The 12,898-nt window shown below is 41.0% G+C and overlaps 1 protein-coding gene across 1 annotated transcript in view; it reads left to right on the top strand.

Annotated features, from left to right (window-relative positions):
* The window catches only part of Irak3 (interleukin 1 receptor associated kinase 3), a 58,837-nt gene that overhangs the window by 21,973 nt on the left and 23,966 nt on the right, over positions 1–12,898 (top strand). Inside the window, exons 3-6 of the mRNA XM_041673266.1 lie at positions 736–851; positions 1,416–1,470; positions 3,105–3,256; positions 6,997–7,061. Coding sequence (XP_041529200.1) covers positions 736–851; positions 1,416–1,470; positions 3,105–3,256; positions 6,997–7,061 — 388 coding nt within the window. The remainder of the gene's footprint in view (positions 1–735; positions 852–1,415; positions 1,471–3,104; positions 3,257–6,996; positions 7,062–12,898) is intronic.

The following is a 12,898-nucleotide window of genomic DNA, read 5'->3' as shown; positions in this document are numbered from 1 at the left end:
ATAGTTCCAGGACAGGCTCCAAAACCACAGAGAAACCCTGTCTCAAAGAAACAAACAAACAAAAAAAATTGATGGTGTTTTGTTGCTAGTTTTGTAAAAAAAAAATAATTGGATAAACACTAGAAAAAAAGAGTAACTAGACAACAAAATAAAAAATTTCCAACAGCTGAATCATAGTGTTAGAAAGGAGAAGAAAAATGAAAGTGTTTTCGTCTTTTATGGGGAGTTACATAGAACACTTCAGTTGTGACAGCATTCCAAAAGGTAAAATCATATCTTATATTTGGGAAGAGGTGTAAGTATTGGTGATTGATAATATGTGTATATGTGTATGTGCATGCACAGAATATCTGAGATTTTACCTTAAAAAACGTGAAAATAATAAATCAGCCCAAGGAAGTAAAATCTCACAACCTCAACATTTTACATGCACCTGCAGACCTAGTAATAGCATTACATTTGCCTTTAAGCTTTCTGTTTGATGCTATGGTATTTATAATGACAACTAAGAATACCTGAAAGTAGCTAGCTGCCTTTTAAGTGGGAACAGGTATGTTTGGATCCTTCCCTCTTAGAAGACATTCCACAGGAGTGAATCCTAATCATTCCAGTTGTTCTAAGGGTAAACTTTAGAAATGGACATCACTAGTGAAATATCTATTTTCATGGTCTTGGGACAAATGAACATTCAAGACACAGACATTTCTACATCCTGCTCCCTTACCTTTCTTCCAGGAGCGAGCGCTCATCCTTCAGCCCCTCGTCATCAAGAGCTTCGATTCCCCAACGTATCGCCCAACGCATTGCCCAACGCACAGCACGTGCACAAAGGAAACGACCCTGGACCTCTGGTGCAAATACTTTCTAGAGATTGGAATTCTCTGGTGGAAAGATGCTGGACGCACAGCTAGTGTTTGAAACTAGTGATGCTTTGCCTCTCCCTTTGTCTGTATTTAGTTGAGGTCTGTAAATAGTTGGGGAGTAATCACTGTCTCCTAGGATCTACCCGAGCAGAGACTGAGAACTCCTAAGGTGCTGGCAGTGATTCAACTCATCCTAACTCAGTTTTTAATTTCCTTTTTCTAGTTGATGTTTTTATGGAGTTGCTATGTGTTTTATATCACAACAAATCATTAGTGACTTTTTTTTTAAGCCTTACAATCCATCTAAAAGTGGCTCTGGCTGCCTGTGGCACTGTTTCTTTGCTGTCCCCAGTGGGCATGGAAGCTGTGTCTGTAAGGCAATGAATGCTATTGAGTAGAGCGAGCTGACTTAGATTTACTCTAGCTTTCTTCTAGATTAGACTCTGCTCTGTGGCATTGTATAGCCTTAGGGGGAACGATCGGTGTCGGTCAGCACTCTGTTTTTTCTAGGTTAATAAAGTAGAATTGCTTAATATACATTTCTTCTTTCAGGAACCAGCCAAAGTCACAGAGGATCATGTTCTTGCCTTTGAACATAATGAAAAAGGTAACTAAAAAAAGAAAACACAAACAATTACACCACAATTTAATTAAATCATGCTCTAATATGAGTGAGTTTGTGGGAAAAATAATAAGTAACCACACTGTTTATATTTTAATTTAATATAACATTTTCATAAATATTAAATATTTTTAAATTGGATAGACACAGTCATCATAGAGGACCTGTTGTTATATAAGGATCCATTGGCTGACGTTGTCTTTATAAAACACAACACTAGTGCATCAATTAAAGAAAAATTAAAAAAAAAATAAGAGTTTACCACAGGGATCCTCTGAAACAGAAGAAGAAGAAGAAGAGGAGGAGGAGGAGGAGGAGGAGGAGGAGAACAAGAACAAGAAGAAGAAGAAGAGGAGGAGGAGGAGGAGGAGGAGGAGAAGAAGAAGAAGAGGAGGAGGAGGAGGAGGGGAGGAGGGGAGGAGGAGGAGGAGGAGGAGGAGGAGAACAAGAACAAGAAGAAGAAGAAGAAGAAGAAGAAGAAGAAGAAGAAGAAGAAGAAGAGGAGCCAGCACCATCACTACCACAATCATCATCTTTGTCATCATTGTCATCGCCGTCATCTGTTGACTAGGGAAGACCGTAGAGGGACGTGGTTAGCAGAATTTTCTGTTTCTATTTACCATAAGAAAACATTTACAAACTTGTGTTGAGTTTTCCATAGCTTTAGAAGTTTTCATAGATGCCCAGACCTTTTGAGATGGTTTTTAGGTAATGCCAAGGTCCCTATGGAAATCCATTTGTATCTCATATTAGCTTCTGTACTTTATCCGTAGACAAAATGATTTAGTTCCGCCTGAGAGTACTTCCGGTAAAATTGAAAGGTTACTGAAGGCCAGTTGGCTGATCATCTCCACCACGTGTGAAGATTCTCTGGTTATGTTGGGAAAGGCAGACCAGGTTTTGAGTCTTTAGCGCTGATATTGAAATTAAACTGTTATGTCTGTAGAGAGTGTAGCAACACAGTTAAATGAAACTCTATTTCATCAATGCTATTTATTTATTTATTAAGGGAGATAGGGTTTGTTGCTTTTTATTTTCTATTTTTCTCATTTGTAGTTCTGGGGATTGAACTTCTGGAGTAAGCCACACCTCTAGGCTCTCTGTCTTTTCAAATCTGCATTTGCTTTATCTTTAAATATGTTTACCTAGCACCTACTCCGGCTGGTCTTTTAATGGATGAAGTATCTTCATTTACTCTGGGGAAACCAGCTAGGTGGTGAGAGGCCGTGGCTAAAGAGAAGCTTCTCTGTTAGCAGTACTTGGGGACACTGGTGAGGCATCCCAAGAGTCCACTAGGTCCAAAGCAAGGCATGACCTGAGGACAAACAGATTTCTAGAGTCATGGCCTAGGCTAAGCTCTTCGGTTAACCTCTGTGAAGATAGCAATCATGCCGCCTTTCAGATATGTGAAAAGCCCCACGCTGTATCGAGGGATGAGAGCCAGACCCAAGCAAATGGCCAGAGAACACACATGGGCTTTACCGTTGCCTCCTGGGACTTGCTCTCACTCAGGCCTTCTGCTCTGATGATTTGCTTTCAGTGTGTATGCCCTGCTTGTAACAGTGATACTGATTCTTCAGAGAGATGGCTCCTTGTCTCTGTTTTTTCTCCCTCCCAAGGAGTTCTGCATAAACCCTCCATCAGCTTCCAAAGTATCATAGAAGGAACCAAACATTTCCACAAAGACTTCCTAATTGGAGAAGGGGAGATATTTGAAGTGTACAGAGTGGAGATTCAAAACCAAACATATGCTGTTAAATTATTTAAACAGGTAAGGAACGAAGTTTTATCACAGACATCAATTCCACTTCTTTGCTCCTATTTCATATGAAGATGTGTCATTTTTCATTAACATTGAAAGGGCATATATTTGAAAATAAAATTTTACAAATAGAAATGAGATACGTGAGCTTAGGGTCAGGGTGGGGCTGAGAAATGAATAAAGACACGAATGCCTGTCTTTAAGGGATGTGGTGAGGACGCCAAATCTCCTGCAACCCCAGACATGCTGCATGAGACAGACTTCTCTGAAAGTCACTCATGGCCCCAGGAACTAGAAGGAAGATCAGATTGGCATTATTCCCTTAATCTCCCCTCTAGGGAGGCAGAGGCAGGCAGATCTCTGTGAGTTTAGAGCTAGCCTGGTCTACAAAGAGATTTCTAGGCAAGCTAAGGCTACACAGTGTGACCTTTTCTAAAAAACAGATTGTGGGGGTGGATCAGATTGTGCACACTTGCTCAGTTCCGGCTGTGTCTTCACCTCACAACCCTGGAGCTATGCTGAGGACTGTTATAGATGATCTTCTGTCAGAGCTCGGGAAGTGAGGACAAAGAACAGGCTCCGGTAGGACTACATCGGTTTGCCGTTACCATGGCAGAGACTTGCAAGAGTTAACTCGAAGCAGGAAAGACTGTTTTGGCTATAGTCGGAGGGGTTTTAGTCCATGTTCCATTGGTGCCATTGTGCTCTGACCTGTGGTGAGACAGAGCATTGTAGTAGAATTGGGCAAATACAGCTCCTCAGCTCATGATGGCCAAGAAAGGGGCATGGGAACAGCAGGGCCAGGGCATAGTCTTCTAGAACTCAGCCTCGGGGATTTAACAAGGCTCCACAGCCATGTGTGCATATGTGTGTGTGTGTGTGTGTGTGTGTGTGTGTATGTGCGCGCGCATATGTTGTGTGCATGTGCATCTGCCTGAGGCGCTCAGAGGCTTTGTATCCTCCTGGGCTAAAGCTTTCTGCAGCTGTGAGCTGCCCAGTGGATATGGACACAAGGAACCAAATTCCAGTCCTCTGAAAAGCAGTATGTGCCCCTAACTGCTAAATGCTTCCTGAGTCTTGAGTGCAACAACTGTTTTGTTGATGTATCCATTGGACCTGGGCTTTGCATTTTGACTGACTGTGTTTTTTTGTAAAGGTCCCCATCTGTTGGAAAGAGAAGTTTCCTTGGTGAGGGGTGAGAACTATACTTAACTGTGTCTGTAAGGACACGTGTTTAGAATGTAGCCAAGGACTGTACTGATTTGGTGAAGTGGTGGTTGTAGGGTCTCCTCTAAACTCCGTGACTGCACTAGGCCTGGGCTAGCTTTCTAGTGCCAAGCGTGAGTCTCCTCTTGTTGAGAAGGTCTTAAGTCCAGTTAGAGAGTGGTTGGTCCCCACCAAGGTGTGTCTGCCACGGCTGTGTCGTGCTGGTCATGGTTGAGACACCAAACATTGTTGTAAAAGTTTCCCACATGTACCTGGCATTGAAAACTGTTACTTAAGCTAAGGCAAAGTCTCTGGGGACAGTAAGAAGGAGCAAAATGCAATGGACCCAACCCAGTTACTGGTGGAGAGGACTGGGAGGTACAGATCGGAAGGAGTCTGAAGTGATTCCTGCTTGCGGCTTCTTTCAAACACTTTTATGTGATTATTAACTGAGTTCTTCAGTGCCCTTAAATTGCATTTTGTATCAGTAATCTTACACAGCCACGTTGAGATGACTATCTACTAAAGAAAATTGGATTGTAAAACCATTCCAACGTCAGAATATTGGCCCTTGGGACCCAGTTGAAGCCAGGTTTTCTTTGGTTTGTTTGTACTATTAACGAGTCCCGGTCCCATTGGCATCCTCTCTCATGGATGAACCCTAAGGCCACCTCCCTGAAGGGTCTCTCTCGTCTTCTCCCTGCGGTTGTTACCAACTGTTGGACTTTTCACTAGGTTGACTTTGGGATGGCATGCTCTTGCCTCTATGTTCCCTTTTACCTCCTTTCTTGATTGCATCCTACCGTCTCGCATGTCTTCCGTGACCTGACTCAGCATCATTTCCTTGTCGGAAAGGCTTCAGCTGCATTTCCAACAGGAGGAACAGACTTCCGCTTGAGAACTTCCATTTCTTTGTGCATTCCAGAGCCTGTTACAGGCTCTCTTTCAGACTTGCTCAATGAGTATTTGTTGAGTAGTTTAAAGGAAGGCCATGCAGACCATTTTCAAGAAGTTAGCAGTATGAAGTCCTGTTGTACCTGGTGGCGCTACAGTATAGCTTCCTCTTAAGGAGGGAAGTGGAAGTGCAGGGCTTTTGCCCCCCCCCATCTTTTTTTCCCCACCCCTTTTTTACCCAACAACACACACAAGCAAATGGAGAACATAACCATGCCAACTCCCCTTAATGAGTTAACTACATACTTTTCTAAAGGAATGCATTCAAACACTGGGCTGATGCCTTTAATAACACTTCTCAAAGGCCCGGAAGTGGAGAATTTTATCAGATGGTCAGATCTGTGCTTCTCAGCTCCCAGTACTTCCAGTCACCGGGACATCATCTTACAATGGCTGATTTGGATTTGGCAGGTCTGGGCAGCAGCTCTGCAGGAGGGATAGTGTTCCTCAGCAGTGCCCAGCCAAGGAAGTCTTTTGTTCACAAATTGCATTCAAGTCCCAGGTTTACAGAGACACAACCATGAGTCTCTTTGTTTACCAGATTAAGCAACAACAAACAAACAAAAAGCCTGTGACTGAGAAACAGCAAGTGCAAGGGAGAGACCTCATCTCCCTGAATAGACTCCCAGAATGTAGGCTGTAATGAAGCAGTTCTTGCCATTGATTAGCGGGCCGGGTTTATTGGTTTTAATTCAACTTGGACAGTGGTACCCAGAATTCCTCTTGGATTTTGATGATGATAGGACTCTAAACACTTCATTTTCTAGCAAGTTGCAAATGAGGATCTTATAGCTAGGACCTAGGAGCGGCTTAATGTAGGTTTTTAATGTTAGAAGCAAGGAACTTGAGATACGGGGATGTACAGTGTTACAGAATTGAAGACACCAAGAATGTGTCACCTACATCTAAGTGCTCAGTAGAATGTTATTGAAGTTATTAATTTATTCAGTACCTGCATCCCTGGGTCTTGGCGTGATGGTGGTGATGATGGCTGTGGAGGGTCTTCCTGTGCAGACCCAGGGTGACCTCACACTCACAGAGATGTGTCTGTCTGCCTCCTGATTGATCCTGAGATTAAAGCTTGGCCCCACTTCTCTAGATCTGAGGCATTTCAGTAAGAAGCCACAACTTCCTTTGGATAGTAGGCACATCTTTTCAAAATTAATGCAAAAATAAATCTGAATTGACATATGCAAATGAGCCAACTCATAAATGGTGGAAGTTCGCAAAGAACACAGGTAACATAATTTTGTGTGTGTGAGATCAGTGAGGCGTTTCCATCATTGTGGAATTTTTCCATGAATACGTTATATTTTATAATTTATGTGTCTGAAACTGGTGAGTCTGAATATGAGATTTGCAACATGGCATATTGCAGGAAAAACTTTCAATTCAAGAGTCTTGTAAGTCTTGCTTGGGAGTTAAAATGCTTTTGAAAATCTGATGAATGTTAAGGATTCTCTCCCTGGGGGTTTGCGGTGGGGGGGACTCAATCTGTATCAAAAAGGGAAACTCCCTAGATAAAGATTCTCAGAAGTAGAGAGCTAGCTCTGAAACCCTTTTCTTTTTCTTTCTTGTATGACATTCAGGAGAAAAAACTGCAGTTTAAGAAGCACTGGAAGAGATTTCTATCAGAACTGGAAGTTTTTCTCCTGTGAGTGCATTTGTTTACCTCGGATCTTCCAGCTGTGTTTGGCATTGCTGGCACTGAATTAGGGCGGGTTGGATGTTAGAACGTTGTGTACACTTTTGTCATCTGCTTTGGTGTATTCCCTAAAAGAGATTTTAAAATAGAGCCCTCCCTTCCATGCTTCATTTGGACATCTTGGAACAGGAAAGTGTCGCAAGGAAGTGGGTTAAATTGCGTGTGACTAACACGGCTGAACAGTGATTCTTAGCATCCCATGCTTGTCCCCTCCCCTGCCTTGGAGATGTTTCAGTTGAGAGACTCTTTCATCAGGCTGGCCCTCTTCAGAGAGAGAGAGTTTTAGACAAAGAAATTAAGGGCTTTTGATGTTCGTATGATCTTCCAGGGAATTCATTCATGAATCTGGGGATGCCTGGATGGTAAAGTTAAATGGCTTCATTTTTATATGACTTCATAAGTACAGCTGTGCAGCCTTGCTCACTGGAAGCCCCTGACACTGGGAAACCCATCACCTGTCACAAAGAGAAGATGCTTTTCCCTGAAGTTCTGGGAACAGATATGTGAGACGGGGTGGAGAGGGAAGTGCTGCATCCTGTCCCTTTAGAGCCAGAGCCAGGGACTAGAATCAGAAGCTAATATCATCCAGTCCAGATGTTGTAATAGATTTTTACAGTTTCCCTTGTTTGTTTATTAAGGTCAGATCCATACATTTCAAAGTCTGAGAAGCACAAAAGGGTAAATTTAGAGAAGCAGTGTCTTCGCCCACTGCCGAGTTGATTAGCTGGGTGTATATATTCTTGAAAGTCTGTTACAGCCACACGAACACATTTGGTGTCTTAGTTTCATCCTTTCACACAAAGGTAACACAGCACGTGGTTCACTTTGCTTATCCTTCTCCTGTTCTGTTCTGTGGTCCACTGTAGCTTCTTTTTGTTGAGAGGTTTAAATGTCTAATCTTTTTCAACTCAAGAATGCCCCACCATCTCAGGGGGAAAAAAAGAGAACATTTCCATTGTTAAAGAAATTTTGTTTTAGGGTCTGTATGTATGCAGATCTTTTATTTAAGTTTCTGATGCATGGATCTAGTCAGTGCTGTGCTTTTATTTGTGTTTTAAGACTCGTTCTTTCCATTCCTCTTTCCTTGGTAAGAAGGAGCTATTTCTTTCCCCATTGTGTATTTTCCACCTCCTAGTCAGGGTTTTAGTCGATGATGTACATACGGATTGGGTTATCTTTGGAGCCTCTATTCTGTGCCACTGATCACTGGGACTACTTTCTGCCAATGCTGGCTGATTTGATTACTAAGGCATCCCGATGCTACTTCAAATCAGGGTTCTGCTTTCTCATGTGACTTTGATTGTTTGAAGTCTTTCATGGTTTCATATGGGCTCTAGGATTGCCCCTGCAGTGAAAATGTCACAATTTTGATAAGGATCACATCAAATCTGCAGCTTTCTTTGGGCAGCTTGGGCAATTTGGCAGGATTAATTCTTGCAATGCACGATGCCAGGTGAATCTTCCTGTTTGCTTTTTTTCTCTAATTTTCTTATCAATGTAGTTTTAAGTGTACAGATCATTTATCACTGTGGTTAAATTTACGCCTTAGGATTATATTCTCTCTGTTGTCTTAGAAACAGATAATTTTCCTCATTCTTTATTCTGGTAGCTCATGGTGAATATAGAGAAGTAACATCGATTTTATATGTTGATTTTGTATAGGAAGAATCTAGCGTATTCATTGGTTCCAGCCTTTTGTGTGTGCATGAAGTCTTTCAGGCTTTCTATGTATGAGGTCATGTAACAACCAAACTGGGACAATTTAACTGTCTTCTTTCTAGCCTTTCTTTCGTCCCTGGCCTCCTTGCTCTAGTTAGCAGTGCTGTGCTGCATAGGAGTATGGGCCCCAGTCTCACTCCCACGCCCTAAGGAAAATACACTTGTCATGATGAGTTATGTCCTTAGGTAGGAGTTTATCATATGTGGCATTTATTGTACTGAGGCGCATTATCTCCATAATTCATTGAGCGTTCTATCTTGAAGTGCCTTGAATTTTGATAAAAGCTTTCCCTGCATCTCTTGAGACGATCACATGACCTTTTTGCCTTCACTAGGATAGTGTGGTGTATTATTGGCCTTCACTAGGATAGTGTGATGTATTATTGGTCTTCACTAGGATAGTGTGGTATATATATTATTGGCCTTCAAAAATAGTGTGGTGTATTATTGGCCTTCACTAGGATAGTGTGTTGTATTATTGGCCTTCACTAGGATAGTGTGGTATATATATTATTGGTCTTCACTAGGATAGTGTGATGTATTATTGGCCTTCACTAGGATAGTGTGGTGTATTATTGGCCTTCACTAGGATAGAGTGGTATATTATTGGCCTTTACTAGGATAGCGTGGTATATATATTATTGGCCTCTACTAGGATAGTGTGATGTATTATTGGCCTTCACTAGGATAGTGTGGTGTATTATTGGCCTTCACTAGGATAGAGTGATATATTATTGGCCTTTACTAGGATAGCGTGGTATATATATTATTGGCCTCTACTAGGATAGTGTGATGTATTATTGGCCTTCACTAGGATAGTGTGATGTATTATTGGCCTTCACTAGAATAGTGTGGTATATACATTATTGGTCTTTTTGTACATGTTATGCTGTTCTTGAATCCCAAAGATATAATTCTATTTTATCAGGGGACGTGGTTTTATAATAATATTTGAAGCCTTTGAAGTTCATACACTGTCTTTGATTGTACTTCCTGCCATTTCCCCATTCCTACCAGGTCCACCTCTCTACCTTCACCTTCCTATCCTTCTAACTTTGAGGGTTCTTTTTGTCTTCTTTTTTAATCCACTAGAACTCTTTTTTTGTATTTTATTTTATTTTTTAAAAAAGAAAACAAACTATCTTTTTTCATCATATATACCAATCCAAGTTCCAACTCCCTCCCCTCATCCCATTCCCTCCACACACTCTCCCACCTCACTCCCATCCACAGAGAGGGTAAGGCACATTGCTTTGAGGAAGGTCCAAGGCCCTCCCTACTATATCTAGGCTGAACAAGGTATTCATCCAAAGACATTAGGTTCCCAAACAGCCAGTACTAGCAGTAAGGATAAATCCTGGTGCCACTGCCAGTGGCCCCTCAGTCTGCCCCAGCCATGCAACTGTCAACCACATTCAGAAGGACTAGTTTGGACCTATGCTTGTTCATTCCCTGTCTGGCTGCAGTTAGTGAGCTCCCATTAGCTCAGGTAAACTGTTTCAGTGGGTGAACCCACATGGTCTTGACCTCTTTGTTCATATTCTCATTCCTCCCACTCTTCAGCTGGACTTTAGGAGATCAGTTCAGTGCTCTGCTGTGGGTCTCTGCCTCTGTTTCCATCAGTTGCTGGATGAAGTTTTAATATAGGGCAAGGCTAGTTCAGGTATCCTCTCCTTTATTGCTTAGGATCTTATCTGGGGTCATCCTTGTGGATTTCTGGGAATTTCTCTTGAGCCAGGTTTCTTTATAGCCCCATAATGGCTCCCTCAATCAAGATATTTCTTTTCTTGCTCTCATCTCTGTCCTTCCTCCATCTCGACTATCCTGTTCCCTCAAGTTCTCCTCCCCTCTCCCCTTCTCCCATTTTCTTATTTTCTTCCTCTTCCACCCTCCATTCTCCCCCCACAATTGTGCTCCCAATTTTGTCAGGCAATCTTGTCTATTTCAACTTTCCAGGTGGACCTATATGTGTTTTACTTAGGGTTCATCTTGTTACTTAGCTTCTCTAGGATCCATGAACTATAATCTCAATATCCTTTGTTTATAGCTAGTATCCACTTATGAGTGAGTACATACCATATTCATGTTTTTGGATCTGGGTTACCTCACTCAGGATGGTGCTTTCTAGTTCTATCCATTTGCATGCAAATTTCATAATGTCATTGTTTTTTACTGCTGAGTAGTACTCTAATGTGTAAATGTACCACATTTTCTTTATCCATTCTTTGGTTGAGGAGCATCTAGGTTGTTTCCAGGTTCTGGCTATTGTGAATAATGCTGCTATGAACATAGCTGAACAAATGTCTTTGTAGTATGATTGAGCACCTTTTGTGTATATGCCCAAGAGTGATATTGCTGGATCCTGAGGTAGGTAGACTCCCAATTTTCTGAGAAACAGCCAATACTGATTTCCAAAGTGGTTGTACAAGTTTGCATTCCCACCAACAATGGATGAGTGTTTCCCTTACTCCACATCCTCTCCAGCATAAACTATCATTGGTGTTTTAGATCTTAGCCATTCTGACTAGTGAAAAATGCTATCTCAGAGTTATTTTGATTTGCATTTTCCTGATGGCTAAGGATGTTGAACATTTCCTTAAGTGTCTTTCAGCCATTTTGAGATTCTTCTGTTGAGAATTCTCTGTTTAGGTCTGTGTCCCATTTTTTTTTAATGGGTTGTTTGAAATTTTGATGTCCAATTTCTTGAGTTCTTTATATATTTTGGAGAGCAGTCCTTTGTCTGATGTGGGGTTGGTGAAGATCTTTTCCCATTCAGTAGGCTTCCTTTTTATCTTATTGACTGTGTTCTTTGCTTTACAGAAGCTTCTCAGTTTCAGGAGGTCCCATTTATTTATTATTGCTCTCAGTGTCTGAGCTACTGGTACTATATTTAAGAAGTAGTTTCCTGTGCCAGTACATTGAAGGCTACTACCTACTTTCTCTTCTATCAGGTTAAGTGTAGTCAGAATTATATTGAGGTCTTTAATCCATTTGGACTTGAGTTTTGTGCACGGAGACAGATATGGATCTATTTTTATTTTTCTACATGCTGACTTCCAGTTATGCCACCACCATTTGTTGAAGATGCTTTCTTTTTTTTTCCATTGTATAATTTTATCTTCTTTGTCAAAATCAGGTGTTCGTGGATGTGTGGATTAATACCTGGTCTTCAATTCGATTCCATTGGTCGAATTCTCTGTTTTTATGCCAATACCAAGCTGTTTTTATTACTGCAGCTCTGTAATAGAGCTTGATGTCAGGGATGGTGATGCCTACAGAAGTTTCTTTATTGTACAGGAGCGTTTTGTTTATCTTGGGTTTTTGTTTTTTCATATGAAGTTGATTATTATTCTTTCAAGGTCTGTGAAGAATTATGTTAGTAATTTGATGGGGATTGCATTGCATCTGTAGATTGCTTTTGCTAGGATTGCCATTTTCATTATGTTGATTCTGCCTATCCAAGAACATGGGAGATCTTTCCATTTTCTGATTTTTTCTTCAGTTTCTTTCTTCAAAGACTTAAAGTTCTTGTCAAATAGGTCATTCATTTCTTTGATTAGTGTTACCCCAATATGTTTTATGTTATTTGTGGCTATTGTGAAAGGTGATGCTTCTCTGATTTCTCTCTCAGCTTATTTATCATTTGTATATGAGAGGGCTACTGATTTTTTTTCTTTTGAGTTGATCTGTATCCTACCACATCACTGAAGGTATTTATCTGCTATAGGAGTTCTCTGGTAGAGTTTTGGAGGTCATTTATGTACAGTATTATGTCATCTGCAAGTAACCAAAGATTGACTCTTCTTCCTTTCTAATTTGAATCCCCTTGATCTCCTTTTGTTTTCTTATTGCTGTAGCCAGAACTTCAGGAACTATGTTGAATTGATATGATGAGAGTGGACAGCCTTGTCTTGTTCCTGATTTTAGTGGAATTGTTTTATGTTTCTCTCCATTTAAATTAATGTTGGTTGTAGGCTGGCTGTATATTGCTTTTATTATATTTAGATATGTTCCTTGTATCTCTGCTCTCTCCAAGACCTTTATCATGAAAGGTCAAAAAGGGTGTT

This window comes from Microtus oregoni, unplaced genomic scaffold, assembly GCF_018167655.1.
Source record: "Microtus oregoni isolate MIOR12 unplaced genomic scaffold, Mior012 000001F_ref0000356, whole genome shotgun sequence".
Classification (NCBI taxonomy): domain Eukaryota; kingdom Metazoa; phylum Chordata; class Mammalia; order Rodentia; family Cricetidae; genus Microtus; species Microtus oregoni.
The sequence above is the reverse complement of the archived record's forward strand: the minus strand, read 5'-3'. Positions and strand labels throughout refer to the sequence as shown.